At 39.1% G+C, this 18,351-nt stretch overlaps 1 protein-coding gene across 3 annotated transcripts in view; it reads right to left on the bottom strand.

Annotated features, from left to right (window-relative positions):
- Positions 1-18,351, bottom strand: part of dlc1 (DLC1 Rho GTPase activating protein) — a 462,723-nt gene that overhangs the window by 9,722 nt on the left and 434,650 nt on the right. For all 3 annotated transcript variants that reach the window (XM_060824045.1, XM_060824053.1, XM_060824061.1), the window contains 6 exons: positions 14,678-14,741; positions 8,848-10,268; positions 6,949-7,128; positions 4,107-4,266; positions 2,970-3,168; positions 846-1,059 (listed from right to left, as the gene is read on the bottom strand). In XM_060824045.1, coding sequence (XP_060680028.1) covers positions 846-1,059; positions 2,970-3,168; positions 4,107-4,266; positions 6,949-7,128; positions 8,848-10,268; positions 14,678-14,741 — 2,238 coding nt within the window. The remainder of the gene's footprint in view (positions 1-845; positions 1,060-2,969; positions 3,169-4,106; positions 4,267-6,948; positions 7,129-8,847; positions 10,269-14,677; positions 14,742-18,351) is intronic.

Genomic DNA, 18,351 nt, shown 5'->3' with positions numbered 1-18,351 from the left:
AGGTTTCTGAGGCCGTGGTTCTGTGTGGGGACAGCACTTGCAAGAGTTCCTTATCAATTTTACCCATTGATGGATGACAACATTATAGTTTCACGCAATAAATAGTTAGAACATATGCCAGACAAAAGGCATTTTTGAACTGTTTTAGCTTGGGAGTCTGACATCTGTGTGTTTTTTTTGGAATGAAATTTTCTCTCTTCTCTAGGTGGTGACTTGAAATGGGGTGCATTTCCCCATTTAGCTGTTTTTTTACAAGTTTTTTTCCATGTTTCCTTGATCCAATGGTGACTGACCTTCCCTTATACATTGTAGATGTGATACCTCTGAACAGGTTGATTAGAAAAATATCTATGTAGATGTATGTCCTGTACAACTGGATGTGTTTTGCCATTCTCGGTATGCAAATATGTTTGTAGGTTTATTACTGATCTTGCCAACAAACTTTATGTCTCCCATAATTTATTTTCATTTTATTTTACAAAGTCAAGATCCAACCCAATGTGTATTACAGGACTCCTTAAATGTGTAACTAGTGCAACAGATCCTCCTGAGTATATATATCACAGAGTCAGAGATTTACAGCATGGAAACAAGCCCTTCGGCCTAACTTGTCCAGGCGGCCTAGTTTTCACAATTAAACTAGTCCCATTTGCCTGCATTTGGTCCATATCCCTCCACATCTATCCCAACCATGTACTTGTCCAAATGTTTCTTCAATGACTCTATTTTGTATTATGGATTTAGTATATTTGCATCCAGAAAGTGAGCTAATCAATGAACAGATATCATTTTCCTTTTTGAATTTAAAATACACAGAATCTCCATCCCCAGAACCAGACCAGTACCTGGGAGATGAGTTTTCTCTCTTGAGAGTATTGAGGTGAAACAATGAAGGAGCCAGGCACACTGCCAGGTTTGTAGGTGTCATCTGGTTTTCTTCCACGACAGCGGTGACGTCACTCAGGAAATACAGAAGTGTCTGCAGGGCCTCACGATTCTCATCAGGCAGCAGCATGATGCCAGCCTGGATTGCTTGGAGACGCTGATCCTTTGGGACATCTGCAGCATAATATTTTTTAGTAAGACAACATTTACATTCTGGACTTGAATAAGGAGATGTTGAAGGTTATGGCTATGGAAGGAAAACTTGCATTTTATAAAACACCGGATTGATATAGACTTCAAAGGGGTTCACATAAGATGCACTACTTTGAGATGATGACTGTACAGTGCAGAGTTACAAATGGGCACAAGCATCAAAGTCCAAAGCTCACAACTAAACAATATCACTCACAGATTCAGACAGAAGGCTGGTGATTGAAATAAAAATGCAAGTGGAAACTGATGTATTTTTCTTAAGTTTCAGCTGAGATACTTTAAGTGGATAAATGCACTATGGAACTGAACCATAAGAGACTAGGACGCTTCTGCTTTAGCAATAGATTAGGCTTGGCAGATTGAAAAAAGCACTCAAATTTTCAGGCCATTTGAAATTAGCTGGTCTCTCCTTGGCTGACAGTTCACTACAGATGACACAATTGCCATGACAATTTACAGAACAGAGTTTGGGATTAAAAAGAAGTCAACCACTTTCTGTTCCTGACTTCAGAGGAGAGAGAGAATGTTAGTGAAAAGAGCAAAAAGGATTCCTACAATTTTCAACACTTATCTCATTCCTGGACCTTATTTCACTGTATGTTTTTAACATGTTGTTTTTATGTTGAGCAGAGTGGAAAGCCAAAGTACCTATTGTCATAGAGCACATTTTAACATCGACAAAAATTCAATGCATACTGCTTTATCCCAAACAGAAGGGAACAACTTCCTTTTTGGTTCTTAAATGCATGGTTAAGGTTTTATATTTTTATTAGGAGGCCAAGAGTGTGACAGCATGGGATGATTGATGAGTCCAAGCAAAGTTATTTTGTTTTCTTTGTGCTATGAGCTGAGCCGTAAATATACGCAAGCTATTTCAGAGAGAATACTTAACAAATCCTGATACTGAGAGCAAATAGATTACTGTCAAAATATAGCACTATCGCAAAATATAGACAATCTTCAAAACATGCATAATCTTCAAAATATGCACCAGTTTAAAATAGAACACCGTCAGATTATTTATAAAGGAACAAGAAGAAATGAATCAACAGGGCCATTTAAACAGTGATCTATCAGACCTTTACTTACATAAAGTATTGACAAACTCATGTTCCTAGACTTGTCAGACAGAACATGTCAAATTACAATGTGGCATTATTAAACCACTTCTATGAACTTCAGAAATAGCAAGATAAATCTATTTCTTTGTTTGCAAATGCTAAACATGGTATAATACCATTGTGTTCAAATGTACTATTTCATCACCTGCCTGGCAAACACTGGTGTTCGAAATGAAACATGGGCTTCTCCATTTCCCCAAAGCAAACCCCTATTCCTAACACAGTTATCCCAGGCTTTCGCAGGACTCAGGCAACGTTTGCTGGATCAGTGGGAGTTGCAATGATTTAAATGCCTTTGGGAGGCTACAATTGCATCTGGGTGTCCTCTCCAATGATATTTGTAAATCCAATCAAAGAACTTTAGACCATAAAAAGTAGAGGATTTATATTTCCTCACAGGATGAAGTCTACCAGTTTGCCCCATTACGCCCTTTCTACAAATGCATTAGATATATTCTATATAATACCAAATTAATCTTAGCGATCCAGTGGACGGATGGAATGAGACACCATGTCCTACAGGATGGTCACATTGTCAGACAAGAGATCTAACCCCTCGGACTCCTGTTAAAAGCCTAATAAGAGACAGGCAGCTGGGCACAAGAACAGGCTTGTGATTTTGGAGCTTGTCTTTCACTTTAATGCTCAAACTTTCACTTTGAACATTAATCAAGTACAAAGACTATCCATTGTACTTACATCTGAAAACATCTACTATGCTGCAAAATTTTCTCTTCAGTTATTACTTACATTGATAGATTTGAAGAAATGTCTCTGAGAGTTTGCTGGTCATCAGTGGCTCAGGCAGATCTCTAAAATACTGTTTAAGCATATCTGCCACATCATATGCTGACTGGCCTTCATAGTTTACGCTGTCTGTGCAAGTTTCATTCATCTGCCGCAAGGCTTGAATCCGGGACTTGACTCCAGATTTCCGGAATAATCCAACCTGTCGATTGACAATAGTAAAAACACGATTTTAAAAACATTTGTAAGAAATGTTCAATGACAATGGCAGCAAAACAAGTGACTTGCATTCAATAAGCAAGGCTGTTTGGTCAGATTTAAGTTGATCTTAATAAAGTCTCCTGTGTTAAACGAAATGGCAAATATCGCACTTTGACCTTTTACAACTTCAGTTGCAAAAATGCCATAAACCAATTTATTTTTGTCACCATCAAGCATACCAGGGAAAGTTTTGTGAAGTCCTACTAGAGCAGGCCAAGGTGGTGAATTGACATGGAGAATTCTGCAGAGTGATATGCATTAAAACTCCCAGCAGCAGGAAACTGTAAGCGATTAGGTCACCGATGGGAAGTTAACAAAACAGAAAACATGCTCATTGGTAGCTGAAATTTCATTGAAAAGCACATAATTAAAATGTAATTAACACAATTTAATCCTGCTTCCTTGATTTAGCATCTCTACCTGCCCAGTGAAAGCTGGTGACTGACAGATAGACTCACTGCGAAATGCCTTTGGAGACTGAACGATCAAGGAGACATTTTTCTTCTGCTCAATTGACACTCTGAGGGCCAAAGCCTCAAGCAGAAATGTGGGACCAGAGGACTGGGTCCAACATAATGGAACAACAAACAACTGAGGTACAAAGGATCCATCCCTTAAAGTGGCAGATTTTAAGCCCTTCGTGGGTGGACACTTAACAGGCTGCCTGCTGGGAAATGTAGAGGTAGTTGCTGCATGAGATTCATCATTCACCATCCTCAAGCCCTGGAGGGGATGCATTGGCTAGACTGACCTCATTAAAACCTATTGACGCCAATACATTATCTGAGGTGGGGTTCAAAATCCAGCCCATTGCTCAGAAGAACCGTGATTAACTGCCATTGTGGCTCCTTTTCACAATCGCCAAAATAAGATACTGACCTGGTCCAGACACTGTTTGCGGAGGAAGCGCATGGCTTGTTGAATGCTCTGAGGGAGCGGGTGCCCTGAGCGCTGGACATTTACCAGCAGAGGAACCCCAAAAACATTTCTGTCCTTGTAGTCTGGGGCCTTGATCCTCTTCATAAACTTGGGAACAGCCCTGGAAAAAAGAGTGAACATGGACCAACATGAGTACCAATGCATGTGACACACTCTAGGAATAGAGCTCGATTGATGTGCATAGAGTTTTTATACAGGTGCCAGGGAGAAGAAGGAAGAAAATACAGCACACAGAGGGGTGAATCTGCAAAGATGTTTGACTATTAGGTGAGGATATTGGCGGTTTAATGAAAAAGGGCAGTGCACTCTTGGACTGCAATTCCAGACATTCTGAATTGTGTTTATGCTGCCAGCTGGAAGGACTTCAATGGAGCCAAGGTACTACAACCACAATAAAGCAGGCAGTGAGGATCAGTGTCAACATTATCTTTAAGAAGCTGTCTCTTTTACAACGAAATGATAAGGATTAGATACATTCTGAAGTCATATTTTAGTAAATATTATTTATTGGGGAAACATTGACAAAGAACATTAACAGGTTACTGAAACGATGTGAGCTTTCACAGTGAAGCCTCATCCTCAACCAATAATTAACAATACTGTCTGAGGGGGCAGTCATTCTTAATAAGGTATTCTTGCTTGGATGAGCAATATTGCCAGGATGAGGGGGTGCAAACAATATGGTTACTTGTCGGCAGCAAATCATATCGAGTTTGGAAACAGGATAGGAGAGCAGGAATGACAGAAGAGCAGGATGAAGTTGAGGATAATTATTTTGATGTAAAGTTCAAACAGGTTTTTGCCGTCAGTGAAACAGAGGCTGAGTGTGTTGGCAATTACTGAGTGATACGTGAAATGAAAAACTGCGCAGGTTCTATAGCAGCCAGTCTACACCCAACTGGCAGTTTGTATGTTCAGTTAATAGTTAAAATTTACCCAATCTTTGGAGTTAATCAAGTAGAGTAGCTGTTTAAGTATCTTTACTGCTCTTAATATCAATGTTTACCTCATAATCATAGAGTACAAACTGTAAATAAACTTGAGTTGCTCCCATGATACAGCAGTTTCACTGAATCTAACAGGAGATTAAGGGTTAATTCTAATTTTTCAGTTGCTATTTATTTGAAACAGCCTGGCACGCATTCCCTTCATTATGCCACTGCCAAGACCGTGTTCTCTTTGGCATCCTCTATGAAGTACCAATATCCGCTTTGATTCTCTAATCGTCAGTAATCCAATCTGATACAGATTTTTTAAAAAATGCTGAAACATCAAACAAACACTAGTGCCTGTTGGCCACACTACTGACATGATCTACTGTCAATGATAACATTGAGCTCTGGGCAAAAAAAACCAGAAGTGATCTCTAGTTGATTTGTGACCGAGGCAAAATGAAATCTAATGTTCCACTGCACTAACTGATGCCACTTTTTGTAGACCTGGATTGAACAACCATGTTGACAATGTGGCTTTTGTGTAACCAGAGCCTGGTCTATTAAACCCCGAGGCAGTTGGAATGGCCACTATCATTTACAAAGGTATGGGACTGCTGTGAAAGCTCAGATATTGCCAAAGGGAAACACAGTTTGATGAGTAACTCTGGAGAAATCAAGTAAATATCCACAGTTTATGTGTGCCATGTGGTTCTTGAAATGGCAAGTGTAATCAAAATCCCTGGTGAATTAAGGATAGATGGCTGCATTTAACTTAATCATTAAATCATGTGCGGTCCACTAAAGAAACATGCTGGGTATTGTTCTGTTAGATATACAAAGCGCTACTGTTACAAGATCGAGGAAGACTAGCGAGTCATATTTGCAGTCATAAACATTTCTTAGAATGGATTAGACAATGAGAGTACTGTTGGATGTTGTGAAAAAATGTACTATCATTCTTAAAGGTTTGGAAAGAAAGTTACCATTTTTGGTAATGATTGCAGGATAACTGGCCAAATAATTCACTGCAATGAAATTGCTGAAAGTATCTATTCTTAAAGGGTTCATGTACAATAATGAGGTGGGTGAGAGGGGGAATGGGGGCAACAACAAAGAAGAATTGAAAGTAGCATGTTCCCAATTTTTGTTTTGATATGGCTGTTTGCCTGGTTTTGTCTCAGAAAACAACCCACCAGCATGATGCACTACCATGCCTTGGAAATGAATGTGAACATGACAGCCTGAGAGACTGGCCATCAGCCTGTGATTCATGTAAGGTTTATTTCTGAATGTTCACTCTCTCTCCTTAGCAAATAATGTGGAATACTGGAATGATTCCCAAGTTGACTGGAATCCTGATAGGCCATTCCTCCAGTGGCCAAATGCAAGGCAATGCACATAATCTGGTGCAAGATTACTCGAGGTCCCATAAATTCTCACCAAATAAAAATTGAAAACCCCAGCCCCAAATCTCAGATACCAGTTGCAACAGGAGTGTGATGACCTACAACCTCCTTTGATCCTGATCATGAAACGCAGTGTTAGATGTAACCTCAGATTGACGTAGATGTAATTAGTTTACTCTGGAAAGCAATTTGATATTTTAACAGTAGACTATTACAAATTAGATCAGTGTTTGCCATCAATGAAAGTAGTTACAAATTATCTGCCTTATTCTTTAAACTACAGGATTTGAAAATGCTCGTGAATGATAATTGGTACAGGCACATTGGATTTTCCCTTTTGACTCTTCACACTTAGATAATTACCAAATGACAATGCTTTATCACAAAAATTCTGATAAATATTATTTACTTCTGGTCCTTTTGTTATATTCCAGTACCTACCAGTTAAATCCATGCTTATTAGAAGGTGAATATTTCTCCATGAGGGCGGTGAGCTTCAGGAGAGAGAATTTCTGAAGGAGGTTCATCTGGGCCACAGATTGGCTGTTGATTTGCAGGGATGCTGAATTCAAACTTGGTCTGTGTGAGATCTGGAAACTGCCCCAGCGAAATCTCTGCCGTCTATTTAATTAAATGATAATATTAAGTAAGTCAAGAGTATCATTATTTTTTGGTAGCTATCTAGCATGTAGGTCCTATTTGTCCAATTACTCCAACAGGATTAAGAGAAGTATTTAAAATTAAAGTGGGTTTAGATATTCCTTCTGCATTAAATCAGCTGCAAAATCTGTTTTAAAGTTCAGGAAGTGCACCAGGCATTGCAAAAAGCAAAGTAGATTATTACAAGATTTCTTTAGTAGGTCTGCTGCGAGACTAAATCTATACAATGTAATCATACCTATTTTTAACATGGTTTTAAAATTAAATGCTACCAGTTAATCATCCTATATAAATTGAGTCCCAGATTCACAATTAATTTTTTTTTAGCATATACTTAAATATTTTAAGTATTCTTGATATTCTAATACAGACCCATGAAGTGTGACAATAAAAGGTAATGGGTAGCACCCGAAGACTATCTAGTCGGTTTCAGTGATATGTTACACACATACACATTGCCTCAGAACTTTTCATTTCTGATTTTCAAAAAAATACCATGCAGCTCTGCTTTGAAGTATAAAGCCTGTTCTGATGTGTGTAATAGAGAAAACTGGTGCACTAGGGTAGCGGTTATGTTACTGGGTTAATAATTCACAGAACCTCACTGAAAAACCCCTCAACTGCAGTCTTTATTTCAATCAGGGAGAGGAAATAAGCACCATCTCAAGAATAAATTCAAAGGAAACTTGGCAGTGCAAGATTGTAAGGGTCAGTGAATATCAGGTGGGAGCAAAAGTGGAATACAACAGGGAAATGGTGAAAAGTGATACACGGGAACATAAGAAAAGGAGTGGGCCATTCAACTCCTCAAGCCTGTTCTGCCATTCAATGACATCATGGCTGATCTGTGGCCTAACTCCATTTACCTGCCTATTGCCCATATTCCTTAATGTCTTTGCTGAACAAAACAAAACTATATCAGATTTAAAACTAATAACATTTCTAGCATCCACTGCCATTTGTGGAAGACAGTTCCAAACATGTCCCATCCTTTATGTGTAGAAGTGCTTTCTAACGTCTCTCCAGAACAGTCTAGCCTTAATTCTCAGACTCGACCTGCTTCTTCTAGAATCCTCAACTTGTGTGAAAAATGTATCTACCCTGTCCTTTTTCTGTTAATATCTTGAAGATCACCCCTTAACCTTTTAAATACAGAGTGTAAGTTTGTTTATAAGCAACAGAGATTGATTGCCATAAGTGCACAAACTGATAAAAGCACTGAGAGGAATAGGAAATTCAAGAGTGAATGGTTAATAGGGACTTCTGTTTCATATTTTTGGGGGTCATTGGTGAGGAGGGTTTGAACCCAGGGATCCCCCTAGGCTGAGGGAACTGGATTTTACTGATTGGTGTAACAGCCTTGGCAGTCCACCACTAAAAATACAAGTTGAAAAATATAGAATGTTCAGCTTTCCTGTTAATTATATAAACATTTACTGTGAATGAATTATTTAATATTCCCCAAATTAAAGAATTCTGCAACTGAGAAGCCACGCTGGTTTCTAAGTATTGAGGTACCTGGACACAATCAAAGAGCAGCATATGTGAAATGGGTCTTTCTTTTAATTTGCCAAAAAGGAAGCTGTACTTTGTCTATGCATGCTCCAATGTTTAACTACCTTATATTGTTCAAAGTAATTAATTTCCTGTGACATTGTAAGTACAAGTGATTTTACTGACCTGTTAGATCTTGTCAGTGATGCACCAACACCTGAGTCCCTCCTTTCTCGGATTACTGATTGATCCTCTGTCTCAATGATGGAGTTCCCTGTACTGTCAATATCACTTGGGGAGACCCTTCCATTTTCAATGTCCAGGTGTATTTGTTTGGGGGAAGATGGGCAGGGAGAAATAGAATCCATTGCTGAGTCTGAATCCCCTTCATCAGAGAGCTTTTCTGACCACTGGTTTACAATCCTTTGTAGTCCATTGACATGGTGTAGAATGTCATCTAGTTCTGGGAAAATGTCCTCCTCATTGCCTAGATCTGCCAGGTCACCAGTACTGGAATAAAGATGGGACCCAGGCACATTGTCATAGATACTAAGACAGCTGCCTGAAGAGCTGCATGAGTTTCGTCTCCGTCCGAAACTAGATTCCTTCGAGCTGTCAGCACTGTTCTCCCGAGTAAGGCTACAGTGTCTATGACCATGAAGATTTCCATTCCTCCAGTTTACAGAAGTGCTGTCTCGGGGGGAAGAGTTGCCATTTGAAAGTGCTTTTGGAAAGGTGCCTGGCTTGTGATCCTCTGGTATATAGAAGATGATGTCCTCTTCTACACCCTTCTGATTCTTTAAGTTTTGTTGTCTGGTGTCATTCAGCATTGACTGACTGAAAGGATCAAAGCCTTCTAAATACATGCCACTTCGCTTATTGCAAGTGCTGTGGCTACGAGTTCTGGTGATAGGGCTGGGTGTGCTGACTGCACTGCTTGTCTCTGACTGACTGCTGCTGCTACTTGTTTGTGTTGAATAAGAAACAGTTTGACTTCGTATCACTGAAGCATTCATATGGTTGCCATTGAGTGCAGTTATCTCAATACAGTTCAAGCGTTTCAATTTTTCTTCATCAATGCCTTCCTGGAGTACGGGCCCACTGATGACCAGGTTATTTTTTGAAGGAAGTTTCTTTTTGCTGTGAGAACTTTTAATGCGCAGGCTCTCCATTCTCTTTAAGAAGCTCTTGGCTTTAGATTTTGTGTTCCTTTCAGTTTTTGCACTGAAAGTAAAACTGGAGATGTCCTTTGGTGAAGGGAGGGTACTAGATGATTCAACATCGTTAATCGTGCTTCCTGAGGAAATCACACCGATCTCAGAATTTGTCCTTGTGGTCTCTATGTTCTTTCGGATGTTTGCCCCATTGCTCTCTGTACTGCTGGCACTGTGAATTGATGCCACTTCTTGCCGTTCACTCAGATCAGTTAGCACACTCTCATGGCTCATTGCATTCTTCAGCAAAGTGGCATCAACAGAGATGCCATTTGTAACCTCTACTGGTGGAAAAACGTCAAATTCTTCCACCCGTGACCATCGTTTACTATCCCGCTGGAAGGTCCATCGTCCACTGATAGCACAAGGCTCATCTTCGTCTGAATCTTCACTCTGAAAGGAATTGGGAGTGGTTAAGAAAAGTTATAGCTGCTCGTTTAAGTGCATAAATGCTGAGATCAAGTTCAAATCATAGTATTAATATGCAAACTTACTGTTAGATAGATGTATGAAATATATATATTGAAGCATAACAAATGCTTCTCTTGCTAAAAAAACCAGAAAGTATCCCTTTTACTTTTCATCACTGAATTTTATTTTGACAGTATCTTGGGAGTTTCTTTGGAATTTCTTTAGTTTGCTGCTGTATCTTCAGCAGAAACCCTATTTATTTTACTGTAAAGTTACAGTGGATCTGAGAAAATTCTCGACCTACAGGTCTGCACATAGAACGACAACAGCTAGAGACTTGTTTTGATGAAGTGGTTTATATTTTAAATCTTTATTAAGCAGCTGTGCATTTGCATAATTCCATTTCTTCACTGAATTCCTGTTTGTACCCAAATCTAGTAAATGAGATTGTGTTTCTGAGGATTGATACTGCTCGTCACAGTAAATGCCATTAACAATCAGCATTTTAATACCGTATTTAATATGAACTGCAGCACCCCACTATAGAGACAAACCTCTTCTTATTCCTCAGCAGGATGCCAGTTAAAAAACAAATACCCAAACTCCTTGTAGCAGCTACCTTGTTTTATAATTCCCTTAATGGTAATTACGACATACCTCAAAGCCTTATCCAATTTTGACTATTACAGCACTTGTCTGAGGACTTCTGTGTCTCCCAACTGTGACTAATGAGATGGCGACACATGGCCATTAAATCTCCAGTTACTGCCCCAGGGTCCTCCCTTGTCGCCTGTTACAGATGACACTGCAAAGTTAACCTAGGGAGTTTCAGATCTGACTCAATGCTCTGTAATTTAACACTGAGCCTAATCGCCATTCTCAGACATCAGGCACTGACAGTTAAGAAGTCAAGCTTCTTTAACTTACTTCGTGACTTGCTAGCATTACAGACTTCTAATTTAAAAAAAAGATATATTTTGAGTGGGTGTTAAAATAGTTTAATATTGTCAACTGTCTTTCTAACATTACTGGTTTATTGACAAGATTCTTGAGACTAACTTATGTTTCTGTTGCACACTGCCAAGGCTCAACAATTAAATGGTCACTTTAACAAGAGAGTGTGTAAGACAAGTTAAAACTTAAAGCATTTGTATCACACTTTTCATAAATAGAATTCTTCTAAGATACTGGCAGAAAGTATCAGAGAGTTTTGTACAGCATCCATGAACTATTTTTGCCCAGAATAATTTCTAACTTCACTGTTTCCAAGTTAAAAATGGATGCTTTCTCAAGAACCAAAGTAGTTAATAATCTGCATATATTTAAACAATTATCTTGCGTAGCAGTGAGAATCTGCAAAAGAAATTAATAATTATATTACTATTTAGTTATTGACAATGTTGTCTACTTCTTGGTTTAATTCTTCCAAAAATGTTAAGATTTTGTAATGAAGCCAAAAAAATTTCATATTATTAATTGTAGAACATTGATAGGCACAGCAATGTGCAAGCTTTTCCCCAGTGAAGTTTTAAATGAGCAGTAAAAGTTTTTATAAAAGACACATGCTGCAAGGTATTTGAATAATGTCACGTCCAACAAACAGAACTGTAATGAGCGGCACATTCTTTTTTTTGAAACCATCCCTCATTGATGTTTACATTGTGTAGCAAGTAATGAAGACCTTAAACTGAGGGGCAGCTTTGATCTCAGAATCTGTATGTACTGAAGCTAGATGGCAGCTGAGATTACTCTATGTCATAGACTTGTTTTACAAAACTATATTTACAAAAGCAAATACCTGGGTGAACTTTTATCTACCTCAATCTCAAGTCACAGTAGCATGCTGATGACTAAATACTATAATCTGACAAGAGAAGGCAGCAGGGCAAGAACTTCCAAGCATGGTCCTAGCATGCTAGCATACATTCCTACTTGAGGCAGGGCGGCACCAAAAGGAATGAGTAAGTAATCTCTTTCCCTTACTCATTTGCAGGTCAACAGGGCTTTTTGTTTGTCCTTCTGACCCACTAAATACCAGCTTCATTAGTATGTAGACAAATTTATTTACTGGCTGAAGGAACAACTTAAATCAATGAAATGCTAGGCATTTGTCCATTCTGATCTTCCACTCTCTATTACCTTGAAGTGATCCAAAACCCTGCAGCTGCATCTGAATGCTCATTCTATCCCATGACATCTTTTCTGTTTGTTGAGTTTCATTTGATTCCTGGTTAAGTAAAGCTGCAATTTTAAAATTTTTACAATTGCTTTTAAATCTCCCTATGGTCTTCTCTATCTCTGTCTCTAATTACCACCACCCCTACCCCCCCCCCCCCCCCCCCCCCCCCCCCCCGCCCTCAGGGTGCTTGCTCCACTTTGGAGAAATATCTTGGAAATTTGTTATGTTCAGAATGAGTCACAGAATTTTACAGCATTTTACAACTCGTCCACACCGACCAGATATCCTAAACTGACCTAGTCCCATTTACCAGCACTTGGCCCATATTCCTCTAAACCCTTCTCATTTAGGTACCCATCCAGATGACTTTTAAATGTTGTAATTGTACCAGCCTTCACCACTTCCTCGGCAGTCGTTCCATACATACACCAACCTCCACGTGAAAAGGTTGTCTCTCAGGACCCTTTTCCCTCTGACCCTAAACCTATGCGGTAAAAACAATGCTGGAAACCAGATTCTGGATTAGTGGTGCTGGAAGAGCACAGCAGTTCAGGCAGCATCCAAAGTGCAGCGAAATCGACGTTTCGGGCAAAAGCCCTTCATTAGGAATGCTCTTCCAGCAACACTAATCCTAAACTATGCTCTCTAGTTTTGGATTCCTCTACTCTGGGAAAAAGACCTTGGCTATTCACCCTATCCATATCCCTCGTGATTTTATAAACCTGTATAAAGTCAGCCCTCAGTCTCCAGTGCTTCGGGGAATAAAAGTCCCAGCTAAGGGAAGATGTTGTTAAACTTCAAAGTGTTCAGGGAAGGTTAACAAAGATGTTGCCAGGGTTGAAGGGTTTGAGCTGTGGGAGAGGCTGAAAAGGCTGGGAAACAGGATGAGGTTAATTTAGGATATCTGGTCACCATGGATGAGTTGGACTGGAGAGACTGTTTCTGTGCTGTATGTCTCTATGATTCTAGTCAGCCTCTTCCCATAGTTCAAACCCTCCAATCCCAACAACATCCTTGTACATCTTCTCTGTATCAATGCAAGCTGCTGTCACCGCAAAGCATCACAGGACAATTTACTGAAGAATTAGCTTATTTTGTGACTACCTGATGGAAGGAGAGACATTTCCACTGATATAACCTTGATGCAGGTTATTGGTAAATTTCTGTTTAGCCCAAGAAACCAGAGATTAAATTTGTGAGGTATAACTGTGGTCAATAGCCTGGCTGGTAAGTACTACAAAGGGAAATGTTGTAATAATTTAAACACAAAACTAATAATTCAATTATTCCAACAAAAAAGCTGCAATAATAATCTTACTGGCTAATATTTTCTATTGGAACTTTGATTTGGAATTAGTAATGTACTTATTTAGACTCTCCTACACATTCCTACATTCTCTGATTTTATCGTGTTTTTGCTAATCATGTCTCTCCCTTTCTGTAAGGTCCCCAGTCTCAGTCTTAAGTGAGTGGATTAGTGATGATTAGCAACCCATTCCTTGATCAATGCTTTCTTTCCATTCATTCTTAGGTATGGGCATCGCTGGCTGAGCCAGTATTTATTGCCAATTCCTTCGTAGAAGGTGGTGAAGAGCTGTCTTCTTGCATCATCACAATCCATTTGAGAAGAAATGTTTGGTATTTGTCCACAGGGATATGGCCTTTGATTTTTGGCCCTGTGGAAAGTGCCTGACAATCTCACACACAAATGACGCAGCCATAATTTGAAAAGTAATAAATCCATCAATTTGATTTAGATTCCCTACAGTGTGGTAACAGGCCCTTCGGCCCAACAAGTCCACACCAACCCTCCAAAGAGTAACCCAACAAGACCCATTTCTCTCTGACTAATGCACCTCACACTTTGGGCAATTTAGCATGGCCAATTCACGTGAGTTACACATCTTTGGACTGTGGGAGGAAAATCACGCAGACACGAGGAGAATGTACAAACTCCACACAGACAGCCGCACGAGGCTGGAATCAAACCTAGGTCCCTGGTTCTGTGAGGCAGCAGTGCTAACTGCTGAGCCACCGTGCCACCAGGTGACAGTGAGCCATTAGAGCAGTGAACCAATAATAGATCATCTCACTGTTGCTATTAACAGCTTAAATAATTTCTACAGGGACTGCTTTGAAAATCTGACCACACTGGGAAGGTCAAGTGTGTTATTATCAATTCTACAAAAACAAGTCCAAAAGTTAAACTTACTCTTTTTCTCTGTGGGCTGATTTCTAGTTTCATCACAGCACACTTGTTAAGTGTGTTCAATCGCCTAAAAGGAAAGAAAGGTAGATCAACATTGGTGAGTTACATCCTTTCCGCAACACTTCCCAACCACCCTCCCCTGACCCACAGACAATATCTATACCATGAATATTTGCCATACATTGCCTGGTGTGGCCCATTTGCATAAAAATGCTTTTGTGAAAGGCCCCAATTAGTATCTATTATACTCAACAGATAATGACTGTGCTGTAGGGAAAATGCAGAACAAAGGGACAAATGCACAACCCTGATTAAAGATCAGCAGCCTTTACACATTCCTGTGATAATTTTGCAGAATGTGTATACACTTTGTTTTGAAAGAAGTGAAAACTCAATCTCATTAAGTATTAATGCATTAAAATACATAGGACTACACGACTTTTGAGCTAGTGTAGGTCATTTTGCCCTTCCAACATGCTCTGCTGTTTAATAAGGCCATGATTAAGGTTTCAAATCCACTTTCTTTCCTGCACTCAATAACCATCAACTCTCTTGTCTATCAAAAATCTAACCAATTTTCCTGATAAATTCATTTGCCCAGCTTCCACTGTTTTCTGGGAAAGACAGTTCCGAAATCTAATAACCCTCTGAGAGAAAACATTTCACCTTATCCACCTTAAACTGTATTCCCTAGTTTGCTAGTCCCTAGTCTGTCCCGCACAAGGAAATATTTCTCTGGAATCCTCAAGTACCATATATGTTTCAATAAGTTGCATCTTTTTAAATTCCAGTAACATAGGCCCAAAATCTTCGATGTTTCTTCGTAAGATAAGTCCCAGACTGAATCTTCTTTGGCTGCTCCAAGCATGATTTTATACTTTTTCAAGAGCAAACCATATCCCAAAGCCCTGTACAGCCACAAAAAAACACCTTTAATATTCCATTGTCTTGCAATAATCATTTGTGTCACTGTACACCTTGTGAGTCATGCACCAGGACACTCAGGATCACATAGTAACACAATCTCTCCTACAATCTTTCTCCATTAAATAATTCACATTTTTCCTCAATTCCTGTCAAAGTGGATAATTTTACATTTTCCCAAATTGTGTTATATCCAAATTGTTTTTTTTCCCTCACTGACTTAACCTGCCTATATTCCTTTGGAGAAAGTGAGGATTGCTGGATGCTCAGAGTTGAGAGTGTAGTACTGGAAAAGCACAGAAGGTCAGGCAGCATCCGAGGAGCAGGAGAATCGATGTTTCGGGAATAAACAGTTCATCAGGAATCTGCCCCGCCTATATCTCTTTGCAAACTCTCTATCTACTCATGTTCACCAATGATCCTTCTAAGCTGTATGGCTGTTCAGAGGGTCCATGTATGCTGATGAGACACATCTGGTCCCATCATCCCTGTCATTGATACAAAATGTTATCAGTCAAATTACCAGCATTAATCCCTGTGGTATTCCACCACTTACAGCTCGGAAACTTTTATTGATGCTAATATGTTACCCCCTACACCATGCACATTTATCTTTGATGTGAGACTTTATCAAAACTAATCTGAATATACAAATGCACCACATCCCTGGTTCCCCTTTTGTAGCTTGCTTTTGCCATCTCAAAAGCTCTAATAAGTTGGTTAAACATGATTTATATTTCACAATGCCATCTTGATTCTGCTGAATGACATTAAGTGTTTCTAAGTACTCTTCTGTAACCTCCTTAAGAGTTAATTTTAGATTTTCCCTACTGCAGACACTAGGCTAATTAGCCTACAGGTTCCTATCTCCATTCTTCTTTGAAAGAGGGTGCTACATTTGCTACTTTCCAATCCATTAGGACCTTTCTAGAAGCTAAGAAATCTTTACAGTTTGTAATCAAAGTATCTCTGTAGCCACTTCCTTTCACATCTGTTTGGGGTCTGTAAGTCTTTCAAAAAGTCTAATTGCTTCCCCAGTGCTTTTTCTGTGGTGGCACAAGATAGACACAAAACATTCATTCAATTTCTTGGTTTTCATTCCCAATTATTCAGGACAGCAAGAACCTTTTTTTTCCTTATTTAAGCAATATTTACTTTTTAAACACAAACTATTGTCATTTGTTTTTATACTATTATTTAGCTTTCTCTCAATAGAATACAATTATTTCATGATTGCATATCTCCATACAACTTGTCGATGTGATATCAAAATTACATTATTTCTTAATAATGAAATAAATATGCATTTTTCTTCTTCCTATACGAGTTGAAACTGTAGCATCATTTTTAAATTTGGGCTAATCCTTCCCAAGATCTCGAAACTGGAGTTTCTTACTAATCTGCCTTAAATTTTCCCCACAAGTTTCATATTATTTTGAAACTAAGATTGGTGAAATGTAATTAATACTTCTCAATTTATCTTGTCTTTCTCTTCTCAACATTAGTAGTGCCCTGTATAATGAGTGCTGACCCTTTGTCTTGGTTTCTCAATAGCCATCTCCATTGTACATCCAACAGTTGCATCAATCCACCTCTCTGTACTGTCCTTGTGCATTGCTTTCTTTCCAATGTATTATAGCATTCTTTTTTACACAAAAATGTATTAAATTTATCTAATCTTTAAAAAGTTCATAGTTCCTTGAAAGTGGAGTCACAGGTAGCCAAGATAATGAAGAAGGCATTTGGTATGCTTACAGTTATTTATCAGTGCATTGAGTATAGGAGTTGGGAGGTCATATTGCAACTGTACAAGGTCACTATTGGAACACTGTGTGCAACTCTGGTCTTCCTGTTGTAGGAAGGATGTTGTTAAACTGGAAAGAGTTCAGAAAAGGTTTACAAGGATGCTGCCTGGTTTGGGGCGGTTGAGTTATAGGGAGAGGCTGAATAGGCTAGGGCTATTTTCCTTGAAGCATCGGAGGCTGAGGGGTGATTTTATAGAGGCTTATAAAATCATGAGGGGCATGGATAGTGTAAACAGACCAGGTTTCTTCCCCGGGCTGGGGAGTCCAAAACGAGAGTGCATAGGTTTAAGGAGAGAGGGTAAAGATTTAAAAGGGACCAAAAGCGCAACATTTTCACATAGAGGGTGGTGCGTGTATGGAATGAACTGCCACAGGAAGTGGTGGAGGCTGGTACAATAACAACATTTAAAAAGCATTTAGATGGGTGTATGAATAGGAAGGGTTCAGAAGGATATGGGCCAAATACTGGCTAATGGGACTAGATTTACTCAGGATATCTGGTCAGCATGGACAAGTTGGACCGATGGGTCTGTTTCTGTGCTCTATATCTCTATGACTCTAAGTGCGTTACATTAAGTTGACATTGCACAAGTCTTCCAACACTATATTTTACTCACAATATTTATAATTATATTTAATATTAATCATGCTCATTACGTGTTGAATATGCATTCACATGGAATGTTCATAGCTTCCAGCTGCTGAAGACGCTTATACAATGGCCTTTCCCAATTATACCTTCACAGTAGCTTCCTCAAATTTTAGTGGGTCCCTCAGCTGGTCTTGAACCTTGGAATGCAATAATCTGCAGCACTTGGTCATTGGATAACTCTTTCTATGTTTCAGGCACACCAAAGAACATTGTATTATAGCTGTAAGTCATCTCATGGCAGATTGAAATAACTACACATTATTTCCAGACATCAGGCCTGTTATGGATCATTGCAC

Source organism: Hemiscyllium ocellatum, chromosome 1 (genome assembly GCF_020745735.1).
Source record: "Hemiscyllium ocellatum isolate sHemOce1 chromosome 1, sHemOce1.pat.X.cur, whole genome shotgun sequence".
NCBI lineage: Eukaryota > Metazoa > Chordata > Chondrichthyes > Orectolobiformes > Hemiscylliidae > Hemiscyllium > Hemiscyllium ocellatum.
This window is presented reverse-complemented; position numbering and strand designations above follow the sequence as displayed.